This window comes from Penaeus vannamei, chromosome 2, assembly GCF_042767895.1.
Source record: "Penaeus vannamei isolate JL-2024 chromosome 2, ASM4276789v1, whole genome shotgun sequence".
Classification (NCBI taxonomy): domain Eukaryota; kingdom Metazoa; phylum Arthropoda; class Malacostraca; order Decapoda; family Penaeidae; genus Penaeus; species Penaeus vannamei.
In genome coordinates, this window is record NC_091550.1 from 14,563,424 (window position 1) to 14,578,423 (window position 15,000).

Consider the following 15,000-nt stretch of genomic DNA (forward strand, 5'->3'; position numbering starts at 1 on the left):
GTAAGGACAAAAAGGTAGGCAAACACAGGCTTCACCTACTAACTCTCCAGAATTTATTAATTACCATTATTACTTTTATCGCATAAGCAGTTGCAGTAAAAGCACTGATATTTTCTTAAATATTCCATATCTATATTTTTCATTCGTACTTTTGTTGCCGCTCATTTTGTTTTCCTTGTCTTCATTATTCCCTCGATTATCCCTCCCATTTTTTCATGCAAATTCCATGAAGTCCCTTGTCTGGGGGGGGGGAGGAGTTAGGGTTGGAGTGGTCAAAAATGAGTTATGGTTAGTTTCATATTCGTATACGAGTGTAGAATTACCCACGTAAATATACACCCCAGCGCCGAAAAATTAGGCAGCGAGCGAGGCGCGAACTCCCGAGTCTCCCTGACGCCGTGTTGGCGATTTTCACCCTTCCGAACTCTCGCTTTACAGGAGCGTATATGACACATTGTATTATGGAGGATAAAGGTGACTCATTATAAGATTCTTCACAAAGTAAAATATATATATGGTATGAAAAGGCGAAGATAAAAAATAATCACAAGTATGTTTAGTGTCGATAATAATACATGCACAGTTATTAGTATCTAAATTGAACTCGCACGAATAGATTTTCACTTGGATTGGGCCTTCTCGAAAGACAAGTGCTGCGTTGGACTTTCCTGATTGCATATTTACACTTTCAGTATCAACTAAATAATTGGTTTAACGTAGTTTATTTATAATAAATCGGTTTTACCAGTATATATAGGAAAAATAAATGTAACGCTTGTGTGTGACACATATTCGTGTAAACTTGTAAGATAGGCCTACATATATTTGATATCTACTTGTATTGTTACATCACAAGAACCGTTCACGACAAACGAATATAAGCGATTCGTATTTCAAAATAACAACGCTTTCTGAACAGTTATTCTAACGAACAAAAACAACTCAAGGTCCCTCTATAACCAGTACTCCGCGCGTGACTAAACGTTTATCGCTCGTTTCGAGGCGGGGTCACGTGGCTGGACGATGCGAGAGTGGACTGAAAATATAACGAAATAAATAAATCGTTACGGATCTAACGAATATGCGAATGACCACAGTATTTGTAAGTGCACGCATGTACACATTTGTGAACAGGCAAAATACGTGTGCATACACTCAAACAACCAAAGTCGAAAGAGAAATTATATGCATACCGACGAGGCTTCATCTGATCAGATAACTACTAATATACATGTACATGTGAACATGTATACGTGCCCACATGTAGGTCTATACACCCTTACACACTAATATCCGCACGTTTGCATATATTCACTCATGTTTACAAATACGTGTATGGATGTAAGTATATGTACACACATACGCATATACACCTGTATGCATATGTACTCGAGAAAATACCAATAAAAGAGATGTAAAACAAGAAACAACCGATTTCATATAAGGGTCATCTTGTTTCATGTCTGGACTGTTTGTTTTCTATACCTGGAGACTTAATATTCATATCTTTATGCAATAAGGTGCGTTTCAAAAAGAATTGATAGTAGTTTCTACGGTAATGAGATAATAAAAATTCAATAAATAGAAAGTTACAGGAAATGAACTTCAGATATCCAACTTTTGTTTGTTTTTCGATCTTTAGTTGATCCCTCGTCCTAGAATTCTTAACCGTCTAAATTTTTGAATGTATCGTTGTAAACCTCATGAAAATGCGATAAGAACTACTTATCGTCGAAATATTGGTCTCATCAAAACACGCGAAATGTTGAAATATGTCATATTTACAAAAATCAAGGAAATCTGCAAATCCGTTTTTTATCTTTGAACATTTATCGATCTGACCCCCCCCCCCTCTTCATTTAGGGACAGCCCTCCTAATTTCCTCTTCCTTTCCCTTCCATCTTCCTCTTTTCTCTTTCTCCGTAATTCTATCGTCAGCTTCTTCCTCCTCTTTATGAAGTTCTCTCTACGATTAACGGTGTACACTCTGTCAAAGCAAGGCAATCTCTAACAAACCAAAGATGTTTTAACCTAAGCCAGTTGAATCTAACGAGTCTTACAAACCAAAGAAAATTTTACCTTTGCCAATTGAAACTAACGAGTAACGTTTGGTTTTCCGTTACGTGAGGTTAAATAAGGGTTTGGTTACGTTTAAATTAGTTAAGTTAAATTAGGTCTTGTTAAAATTTTTAGGTTTAAGTGGAGAGGAGAGCAAATCTGCTTGATTAACATACATGTTTATAGACAGTCAGGGTGATATGTATGCTGTACGTACATGCATACATCCATACGCAGACATACACATATATGCATACCTACACACACACACACACACACACACACACACACACACACACACACACACACACACACACACACACACACACACACACACACACACACACACACACAAATTTATGTTAATATACAAACAACCAAGCACCAAAGTCTTATCAGACCTTCACTGAACCATAAAATAAAAAAGGTTATCCAGCGTTAAGATAAATGACGTTACTAACGACATGAATGAAAATTTTAATCGAAATAATAATTTTGTGGACGAATATCTGTAACCCACGTCTGGTTTGTTTGTTTTCTTTACATACCAAATTATTTTCTTTGTGTATAATGGCCTGCTACGGCAATTTAAGCCATTCATGTCCATATTGACATCACCGTTTCTTTATTGGTATTACTAAGTATGACTTTTGTGAACTTTGTGACTTGACAGCGTAACGTGTAGGCATTTTTCACCATTAATATTGTGGCTATTGCCATCTTGTTGCTTTTATAGGCATTTTCATAATTGCTGTTATTGATATCATTGCAGTTCTCATTATAACCTCTATTGATATCGTCATTATATTCTCTATTATTATTGTTACTAACAGTGTGATCATTGTTATCACTATTTTAATTATCACTTTATCATCATTATCACTTTTTTATAATATCAGTTTATCACTGTCATTACTACCTGTATTCTCAGTATCACTATAGTTCCAATCATCATCCTCATTCTATTTTTTGATAAGAGAATTAGTATCATTAGCATCATTATTTGGTTTTCTATATTTTGTCGGTTTTCCAAGCGCCCAGCTATATAGGCTTAGTGATTTATCATAAACTAAATTAGATTATGGTTATAATACTTGCTTCGTAAAGTGGAAATGTTTCTAGTCTCATTATTAGATAAAATTATGAATAGTATCAACCCTGTGCAACTGCGTAACCGTTTAAAATATATACACTGTTTCGTTATGAGTAAACAGGTAACTCCCCCCCCCCCATCTCTCCACTCTTTCCTTAATGCCAACGCATTAAGCAAACCGATGTGCATGTCGTACCAAGCGTTTTATTATAAAAACACTTTTCTTTAACGAATTTTGACCAAAAGCTTGCGTATTCAGGCAATGTTTCAGAATGGGGCCCACCAAATGAACTGCATGGAGTACGGTAGCTATGGTCATCTGCATGCACAGAATGATAGGATCTTTGCCACTAAAAAATAATTCAGGGTATTTATTAATGCTTGGATAATAGCTTACGCATCGTCTCTCCTGCCTTGCTTATTGTTTCTAATCTGAGATCGTCTGTACCCAATGGAGTTTTTAGAGTTTTCCCTTATATTTGAACTAAGACTGAAGAATATTTGATCGATCATTTTAATTATTATTATCAGCAGCAGTAGTAATATACTCATTATTAAATATTTGCTTCTCAAAGAGAGTGATATCGACGCTCGGAGGTCAATGGGACCTTCCTAGGCCTAGGGTCGTTGACTTGCCAAAGGATCGAAAGCTTGTCAACAAAGGCCTAGGGGTTTGATGTATAGCATGGTCACGGGTTTCGAAAACGGTTGGAGGGAAATGGAATTGTAACAAAATAGAGGCAAAAGTGAATGAAGAATTGAGTAGAGGTAAATAAAATTTGATAAAGTCTAATGTAGAATCAGCCTAGTTTTGGGTGGTTCATGTACGTTTATAGAAGTTCAGAATCAGCCTAGTTTTGGGTGGTTCATGTAGGCTTATAGAAGTTCATACACTTGTCCCTGATGTGTTTTGATTACAAGGGGTGGGGCGTGCATGAATACCCCGCCTGCCCATTGATGGTACCACACTCTCACACATTTTCATACAATTTCTGATAGTTATCCAGTAAATGCGACTCAGTTCCTTGTTACAAGATTTGAGTGACGTTTTTTTATCCAAACAGATATTTCCATAGTTGATTTTACTGCAGTATATCCATTATCATTATCATCATAATCACGAATGATGACCATCATTACCATCACCATTGTCATTACAATCATTTTCATAACCAATATCATCATCATAATAACCATTGCTGAAGTAATCATTTGCCATCTTTTATCATCATTTTATTTTTTCACTATATTTCTCTAATGTTCACATATAATAATCACTATCCTTACGATGCTATATATTCCACAGGCTGTCATAATTTGAAAATCATGAACTTGAAATTTCAAGACGATAGATTTTATGATGATTAAAAGCAGTACAAATAAATGGATGAATTAGCATAAAATATGAATAGACAGAAGGAAGAGTGTAACGGAAGAGGATATGATTTGTAGACGTCGATGAAAGAAGAGAGAGAAGAAAAGGAGAAAGAGAAAATAGTAATAATGATAGTAATATTAGCAACGATAATAAAAAAATATATAATGATGGTATTATCAACAACTGTGACAGTAAAGTACGCACATACTCTTAAGAGATGCATGATTATGTACTGTTCTATATCATTAAAAAAAACGTATTTTCTTTTCTCTCAGCTGAAGTAAAATTCAGTTAGTGAAGATAATCTATTCGTTAGTTTGTGAATGTTTGTAACTACAACACATACGTTACTGACGTATTAACAAATGTCATTATTATGTCAATACTGTATTATTGCTTGTACTGTAGAAATCTTTTATAAAACGTTCGGATTCACGATTACTCTATCCCTATTATACCTATCATTATTAGCATCAGAATTATCATCATCATTATCATTATTATTTTTATCATCATTATTACCATCATTATCAATATCATTAGCATTATCATCATTATCAGTGCTTTTGTTGTTTTGTTAATATCGTTGCGTTGTTATTACCACTAATATCAATTAACACAACACCTCTTTATATTTTGACCATTAGCACAAAACAACTACCGAGTCAGCTGATCATTACCAACGTCCAGATATTCCGTTTATGGTTGAGTGGAATTTTCCTGCCGACCTGAGTGACCCATGGCCGCTAGAGGTCATATTATTATCATTGTTTTTATAATTATCATTTTTATCTTTGTGACCATCGTTATTATTATTACTATTGTTATTGTTATTATTATTATTATTATTATTATTATTATTATTATTATTATTATTATTATTATTATTATTATTATTATTATTATTATTATCATTATTATTATCAATATTACTACTACTACTACTACTACTACTACTACTACTAATGATATTGTTGGCATTAGTAGTAGTAGTAGTAGTAGTAGTGTTATTATTATTAGTCATTATTTTGTATTAATATTTTTCCTATTATCATTATTGTTATTATCATTACTATCATTATTATTACTATCATTATCATCACCACTATCATCATCATCATCTTCATCACCACCATCGTCATCACCATCATCATCATCATCATGTGTGTGTGTGTGTGTGTGTGTGTGTGTGTGTGTGTGTGTGTGTGTGTGTGTGTGTGTGTGTGTGTGTGTGTGTGTGTGTGTGTGTGTGTGTTTGTGTGTTTGTATGTATGTATGCACATGTAAATATACATATGTATATATATGTATATATAAATATTTGTTTATTCATTTATTTATCTATTTATTCATTTACTGTCAAAATCTCCCATCCATTGATAAATTCCTTTTGTTTACCATGGATCAGCTGATTCCACGAAAACCATGCTTGTTTTTGAATTGGCGGAGTTCAAACAGTCGTCAAAGTTATTAGGCTGTTTATGTAATTTTCGTATAACTTCATAATGAATACTTATATTAAAATGTTGTTCACATGAAAAGGTAATATTGCCCAGTTTCTACGTCTTGTTAGATTTTAATGATAGTGTTAAAAAGAGTAACTGGAAGAAATGATACTTCAGTGTGGCAGTAACAATTTATTTGATTAACGTAAAATAACGCTTAATAGACCTTTTTTCATATAAAAGTGATGTTCAATAGTTGGATGTAACAACATGACATGACATGCTTTTGTGGTAGACATATGCTATATATATTATTTTGATAGCATAAACATTTGTTTATTTGTTTACACTGAGGTTTGTGTGTTTTTCACCTTTGACATACATACTTACTCAGTCTCGTAAAAGTCCCCAACTTGAAAGATTAAGCCATTGTACCTCATCCACAAACTACGACAAAGATTTTTGTATAAACCAAAATTCTTCCTACCACCTACTGATTGACATATTTCCCGATCATTGTTTCTCCTAAGCCAGTGTAGTATGTAGTAATAAAAATGTGTTCATGCATCACTGTAATGAGTTACGTACTACTTCATACATAGTGAGCAAATAATTAAATGCATATTACAGATACACAGTATTAGTCTTTCTCAAATTTGTGTGAGGCCCGACCCAATGAACATTCATTATACGGACGTGCATATACACTGAAATAAATGCATATCTATGAGTGTATTTATTGCAGTTTTTGAATCTCTATCAAGCACTGAGAAAAACAGTAGATCTTCACATTACCCTTCCTGCCCATTGACAATCCCACACTTCCTCACATATACACACTTTCTCATACTCTCACAGACTTATACATAGACATTGAGTGTAAATGAATAAATGTGGGTGAGTGTTTGTGTGAAACTGGGTGTGAAAGTATGTAACCATCGATGGATAGTTGCAAACAGACCTATAGAAAATACAAGGACATCCATGGACATCTACAAGCATACAGTGACCCCCTGTGAACTATTACCTTGCTATTGATTGACCCCCATTTGACCCCCTACTCATTTATTGACAGTCTGTGGAGTCCATGACTCATGTTTGAGTCCTTAGGTGATCCCATTGACCCCATGGGCTTGATATTGACCACTTTGAGAACTTTTGAAATTGCAAAACTATTTTACTGCTGTATTGCAGTGTTAGTAACTGACATATATTTATGATCTGAAGATAAATATGTGAGGAAGATAGCTTTCACACACATTTACATACATACATACACATTCACAAACCATGTATTAGTGTATCATTAACACATCATTGAGAGACCAGCTGAATATATTATATATCTCTTGTATAAGGTCATGATATCCCTTTTTTTTTCTTCTTCTTCTTCCTCAGGATTTATCATTTGCAGGAAACAAGATGATTGAACCATATGAAATTGCAGAGGAGAATAAGGAGGCATATACACAATTATGCCAAAAATTTCTCCAAAGCCAAGGCCTGTTTCAGTGCCAACACAGAGATTGGATGTCAAAGGTGGACCTAGAAGAAGACCTTAAAGAAAGGGTGGAGATAGAAGAGAAAGAGGAAAGGGAGGATAAGAAGGCATACAAAAGAACATTAACCCACACACCCAAAAAGCTAAAGACGGAGAAAAAGCCATCCTTTTCCTCAGAAGCTGATCCTGACCTAAACGAAACAATTATATGCGGGTCGACCGACTTCAAATCTCTACAGAAAAAGGTTGTGGCTAATATCAACACCTCGGCCAAATTGGACTTTGATGCGCTGCAGTCCATCGACCCTAAGACAGTGTGGGAAAGTGGTGTGCCGGCTCCTGCTGATGAGATTCTGGTGCAAGTGTGTAAGAAGTGCGAGAAATTAGGTGATAATGTTGTGAAGACTGTTTGCACTCTTCTTATACTGCCTAAGGTATGTTGTTTGTCGGAGAGATCTGTGTTCTTTATTACCTGATATTTTATACCGTAAAAAAGGAAAAAAAGAATCCAAAGATTAAACATCATCAGTGTATGTGATCCCCCTCACTCCCTTCTTAATGGAAATAAATATTTAGTTCCTAAGTAGCTCCTTTTCAAACAAAGAAAAAAAATGTGATAATCATAATCATAATGATAATGGTGATGATGTTGATGACGATAATCCAGTACATCATTAAAGAGGCATTTTCTTACCCTAACTCTTTTCCCCTAACAGCTGTATCAACTAAAGAGCAAACTGGCCACATCAACCTCCGATGCAATGACAGACTTTATGCGATGGCATCCCTCTACAACTGTGACACAAGCTCTCGTTCCTCTTTTGCAATATTGCCCTAACATGCAAGAGCAACACAGGGATGCCCTAGCTCAGTTAATACAAGATTGTTCAGCATCTTTAGTTACACAGATGTTAAGGTTAGTTTTTTTTCTTTCTTTTCTTTTCTTTTCTTTTCTTTTCTTTTCTTTAACCTAATGCCAATTAGTAGACCTATGCCATCTTTTCCAGTGGCAATAAGGGTGTCACGCAATGCACCAGAACACCTAAAGGTGTCTCGTGATCAGAAGCGAGACAGGCCACTAAGCTCCACGCCTTTCTGTGATATAATGGAAATGGTGGTGGTTGTGTGGTGTTATAGATATCCAATATAAGTATGATTATGTATGAAATATCCAAAGTAGGAAGAATGCATCTGCCAACTCAATAAATGTTTACCGCCTACTGATTCCTGTCGCATGAGAGGTGTCACATTTGCAGTAACCGCTGGAAAAGATGGCACTAGTGACCTCACCAGATTTCACCATTCCTGGAGTTTTTGGGAAAATTTTATTTAATACCTATGCTGTTATTATTATTATTATAAACATTATAATTATTATATGTTATTGCCATCACAAATAGCAGTATAAGAAAAAAAATCCAGAAATGAAGGAAAAGGGTAAAGAGGTGAGATAGGTATGACAAGTAATTGTGGAGCAAACTATGTGTAAAGACAATTAACAAACTAAACTTGCAATGGGCGTGTCATGTACTTACACGTCATCCCCAACAGAAGCAAGTTAACTTAATCATGTTTTTTTAGTCAGTATGTTCTATTTTGTTTCATTTAATTGTGTTTGATATGTTCATTACTTTTCTTTTTTGATGTTTTATCTTTCATTCCTCAGTATTAAGTATTGATTTAATAATTTCATTTGATATTCATTTGAAAGGCTTTTAGTTTCCAGTATTTTTGTTACATGTAATTTCTTTTTTTTCAACTTGGTAATGTACTGTAATTAAATTTGTATTTATGTATCATTGTTTCAGTATGTCTTATGTGGATAATGTAGTCTGTTCTGAATAGCATGCATTTTCTAGAGACTATGGGAGTCAAAATCATTTCTGTATCCCTCTCTTTTGTTGTCTGGCTTCAAACTTAATCCACATTTTTATTTAAGAAAAATTAAACTGGTCTTTGGTGATCTGGAAATGTCTTAAAATCTGAGAATAGTGAATGGTTAATGGTTGAAACAAATATATGTGCTAGACATCAAAGGTCATATAGAACTATGGTAAAGAATTGTGACAGAAAGGGTAAAAAATGAGGGAACAATTTGAATGAAATGTGTTAAATATCAAAGGTTATAGAATGTTATAGGATAGTATGATAGGGAAAGGTTAAAGAGGGGGTGCAAATGAAGTAAATCAGAGATTAGCAAAGGAAAGGGTTAAGGGCACAGAGCGATTGTATCTGTGGCTAGGGTAGAGATAGCTGATAGAGAAGTAGCAGGAGAAGAATCTGGGGAGTTAGATAAGGGAACTGGGGAATGTGGTGAAGTATGAGAAATGGTGCAGATGGAGCAGGAGAGGATGAGGTGTGATGGAAAAGAGTGGAAGGAAGAGGGGTAGGGTGAACTTGAAGAGGAGGAGGATGGATATCGGTAAATACTTTGAATCTAGAGAGAATAGGAGTAGTGGGATTGGATCATGGTTGATGGAGTGGAACATTCTCTTGGGTCATGTTGAGGATTTTCAAGAATTTCTGGAGGCAAGTTGGGTGATGGAGGTCTGAGAAACAGTTTCTCTTGTGAGGAGGAAAAGAGGGGATGAATGTTCAAGGAGTAGAGGACTAGGAGGGTGTAGGAGAGGATGTAGTAGGCAAAGATGGTTTGGAATGTTTAGGTTATTAAGTCCGACAGGTAAAGGGAGGAGGAGGCATTAGAGAAGTGATAGTGATTGCAGTACATGGATTTAGATTGGAAAGGAATTTGACTGAGGGAGAGGGGGAATAGAGGTAGAATGGTTCAGAGTAGAGGGAGGAGATACTGGGGTGATGCTGAGACATTTTGAGAAAAAGGAGGGGAGCAGAATGAAGGACAGTTTTGAAATAAGTAGACAGAGAAAAGCCTTGTCGCCGTGTTCCCTATCTGGTCTTGTGTATAGTGAGGTCTATATTGAATCTGAGAACTGCTACCTCACATACAAGCTTATAGGCAGGGCACCTCCTAAAAAATACATTATGGGAGCCACCACAATTGGTACACGTACGTGACTGAGCTGGGCAATTTGAATGGTCATGACCAGGTTGGGCACATAGAGGGTAGTGGGCTGTGGAGCAACAGTGTTGTCAGTAGATGTAGGGGGTATTAGTATCAGTGGTCTGAGCCATGATCAAAGGAGGGGCAAGGGTCAGAAAACCAATGAAATCAAATTTAGTCAATGAAGGGCAAACCTTTATGGCCCTATTAAGAGTAAATAACCTTCATTTCTGGCCATGGTGAGCCTGAAATAAGTGTGGAAAAGAAACCGTCTACCCTTCAGGGTCCACTTAAGGGCCAAGGATTATTTGATTACATGCAAAATGAAGGGTGAGGATGAGGTCTCAGTCCCCATTAAAATTTGAGCAATTCAAGGAATCTTGATACCTCCATTCAAGACTTTTATAAAGTGATTTAAAGTCATTTTTTCTTACATTTTTCATGTTTGCTTAATTCTTTTTGTTTAGCGAGTACTTTACATTACTGCAGTATACTCTTTCCTCTTCACAACAAAGTTGAAAAAGGAAGCATTAACATATTTTCAACAAAACAAGATATCAAACTATAACCTAAATCTGGAACATTGAGAAACATCATCTGAGAGTTTAATTGGTTTCATTTTTTTCCTTACAAAAGATTTTTTCTGCACAGTGCCTCTTCGTGATTGCCATACACATTTAATTTTTCTTTTCTGATTCTCAGTTTTTTAGTTCCAGACATAAAGGTATTCTTTTATTTTGGTTTGCATCTTCCTTATGTATTGTGCCTGCATGTAATTTTTCATTTCTCTCCATCATATTGTTAAAGTCAATCCACAAAACAATACTCTACAGTCTTTTACATTTTGAGTACATTTAATAAACCAGAAAGGTCTTTACATACTGTGCACATATTGTAATACAGAGATGGCTTTTTATACTGGGTGTATTTTATAATTCAATATCATCTTTTACATATGGGTACTTTTCTTTTGCTGTATTTTTTTTTATTCTTCTTTCTTTTCTTTCTTTTTCATTCCAATCTACAGAAATAGTACATTTATTTATTATTTTTTATTATTGTTTAAAATGTATTTTTTATTTCTTCAATATTTTTTATTTATTTTAGTCTTGCCATGAATATGAATACTTTCAAGAAATACATTTTCACACAACTTTTTGAGTTCTATTTGTTGTACCAAGTTACCTAAAGTTTGATATATGAAAATATAGCTTATATGTTTTTCTCTCCTCGCTCTCTTTTTAAAGAAAATGAATATTTAGTTCCTAAGTAGCTCCTTTTCTCATTCTACCATTTACCCCCAGTGCAATATCAACCAGAGAGAGCACCAGCGACATCGACATCCAAATCTTCCAGCTGCTATGTGAAAAGGCCAACCACCAAGCCCAGGCAACACATGAGGCCACCCTCATGTACCTGGGCAAGGCTTCCGAGACCCACAAAACTTCAATAAAGTTTGGACACTGCCTGCTCTTTGTGGTCAAGAAAATGGGGTCTGTTATGCAAGATCGGGAGGGCTTGCAACACATTGTGAACCACCACAGCTCAAGTTTGAAAAAAGCAATTGAAGTGCAGCTTAAAAAGATTGATAGAAATAGATGATGGGCATAGTAATGTATTGCTAATATCAAGTATAATTGTTTTGATTTGCCTGGATGTGTCTGTGATAAAGTGTGATTAAATATTTGAGTAAGAACTTTCCACTCTTTCCTTGTACCTCTCTTGTACATGCTACACATAAATTGTATTAGAAGTGACTTGAAAACTGCACAAAGTTGATTACAAGTGAAAATTTCAAATATTCTGCCAAGATTAAACATGGTCTTTCACCAATACCCACACAGTAAGAAAAGGCATGAGATAAAACCAACAGTATTTAAAACAAATTTATTTCACTTAATTTATTCTGTACAAATAAAGTAGTCTATTTACCATACTTTATTACAATAAATTACCAGTGTGGTAAAATACAATCCTATCTATTGATTTCAGGGCCATGATGGTTTCTCTCCCTCAGCCAGTTCTCTTCCGTAGAGTGCTGATTTGTCCCTGAAAGTTAAAATAAAAACAGTGAAGAACATAAATAACGATATATTTACAAAAGAAAAATAATAATAATAAAAATAAAAAGAATTTGTACAGAAAATACATAATATTACATCTGGGGAAATGCAGACAAAATATCAGAGGGGAACTAATGTGTGTTACTTAAAAAAAAAGCTATTATATGTATATGGCACAATACAAAGTTAAAAGTATTCATATATTCTTTAGAGTATCTTTTGCAAGGCTAAAATTCAGACATATAAATTGCTTTTAACAAAGAACATTATCAATGCATAGCTACATAGCATGCCTAAATTAATTTGTCCTAGTTAACCCTTTTTACATAAAAATATTACTTGAAAAACATCTATTCCTGGCATCTTAGACTTTTCTACAATACCAAATTAGTCTTTTTGCTGCTAACAGAAGCCACATAATTCAACAATACATCTCCGACCCATAATTACATAGCACCCTCAAAAGAAACATGAATGATCATTACTGAGAAACTAACTAAAGGTAAATGTAAGCAAAACAAGCAAGATGAAATGTGAAATTAATGTAACTGCACTACAGACTGCAGCATAATCATTCTACAATGCTAAATCCCATGCCATTTTCTAGTTGAATAGTTTCCATGAAACAACTGGCTGTATTAATTTAATCTTGAGTCATTTAGTTGTAATAAATATACATAATAACTTAACATTTACTTTCATAGGTAATAAAATTAAATCTATACAATTTTCAAAACTTTCATATGCATATAGGCAGTAGTGCCATCCACCAATGAAAGTATGTAAAGGGAACCATACCCTTTTTATATACATTCATGTACATATTTTTTCTATACATTCTTTATTAAAGACACTTATTTCAATATTTGAACTCTGTGACACTTCCAAACTGATTATCGGTTAGCAAGTGGTAGCAAAAGTCCTCATAACACAGAACATAATTTTCATATAGTCTAATATCTAAGATATTTTGCCCCAATGCTGCTAGAAAAAGGTGATGTTCTGTAGTACTACTGTTTTATGAAATGTCTCTTAACATAAATGACTCCACGTGTTCAGCTACCAAGTAACATCATCTGATTTCCCTGTTCCTTGAGTTTTGGGGATTTTTTCTAGTATTATTCATACAGATGCTATTATCATTATCACTGACATAATTATTACAATGTTATTAATAATACTAATAGCAATAAAAAAATATATTTCCAAAAATCAATGAAACTGGTAAACAGCTAAAATAGGTAGGATTAGGTGGGCATGGCATGTCTATATATACCATCCCTAGAGCCAATAGGTTAAGATTATAATGAGTAAACTGAAATTGCAATGGTTACACAAAAGTCTTATTCTGCATAAGTGAAAAGAGAAGGCAATTTTTTTTTCACTATGAAAGCATATTAAATTTGCTCTCCCATTTATAACCCTACACATACTGGCTAGACCTTGACCTTCCTTAACCCACAATGCAATATCTATGGGCCAAATCTTACCTGAACATGGTCATTCTATTTGTCTCTAGGTTGTCGAGGAAGGACCCAACCATGAAGCCCAGTAAAGGAACAGACAGGAGCTTGAACATACGCAATTCAAGCTTGACATTGGCAAAGAAACTCATGGTGTAGATCTAAAGGGCTGTCGCAATACCTGGAAGAAATGGGACATGTCATTAGATGAATAATAAGGGCAATATTTTTAATAGAATGTGTTAATCTTTACGATGTGGACGCACTAGGTTAGGGCCAACTGAATATGATATTCTTGTAAAGATCAAAAAGTTGTGGTTGTCGGTACAAGAAACAACTTGCAGACACGAACAGTAATGCTACAAAGAAAGGAAAAAGATTGTGGAAAGCACATCTCTCAACCTAAGTCAACTGAGCAGACATAAATAATTTATAGTAAAGACAGTAACACAGAATTGTTTCTTTCCCATTCAGAAATGATACAACAGACACTGTCATGATACAAAACCCCTAATCTGGATTGCTACTTATTCTATATCATTTCCCTACTGATTTACCATAACCTTTTTTTCAATAATTTGTATATTTACTTGTTAACCACTAGCTGACGGGTGGCATGTACATAGGTGCCATGGCTGTTGTGGACCGAAAAAACAGATGGCAGCGTATCATGCCCATTTTAGGCAATGGCACATATAATGAAGGTAAAACTTCAAAATTATAATATTTTTGCAAATTATAGCAATTTTACAGCTTTTAGGTGCCAAATGTTGCCCTCAAATTACTGAACTAGCCGGGTGCAGACAAGGGAAACTGCCAATGCACGCCAACAATCCCATTATTACATCCAATTGCCAAACATTTTTACCCGTCAGCATTGTTATCTTTACTTTTTAACCAAGCTTAATAACTAACGTGATTTACAGAAATGTGAAATGGAGCATACAAAGGCCACAGAGACTGTCACCATTAGGTCAACT

At 34.8% G+C, this 15,000-nt stretch overlaps 1 protein-coding gene across 5 annotated transcripts in view; it reads left to right on the forward strand.

Moving 5' to 3' along the window:
* Window positions 1-12,191, forward strand: part of LOC113809905 (uncharacterized) — a 12,907-nt gene extending 716 nt beyond the window's left edge. For 2 of the 5 annotated variants that reach the window (XM_027361580.2, XM_070130524.1), the window contains exons 2-4: window positions 7,373-7,909; window positions 8,192-8,391; window positions 11,799-12,191. In XM_027361580.2, coding sequence (XP_027217381.1) covers window positions 7,397-7,909; window positions 8,192-8,391; window positions 11,799-12,096 — 1,011 coding nt within the window. In that variant the 5' untranslated portion in view covers window positions 7,373-7,396 and the 3' untranslated portion in view covers window positions 12,097-12,191. Of the gene's footprint in view, window positions 1-3,835; window positions 3,920-5,918; window positions 6,072-7,372; window positions 7,910-8,191; window positions 8,392-11,798 lie in introns of those variants that run through there. The other 3 variants (XM_070130534.1, XM_070130514.1, XM_070130537.1) reach the window with 3 other exon arrangements.
* Window positions 12,192-15,000: the final 2,809 nt, after the last annotated feature.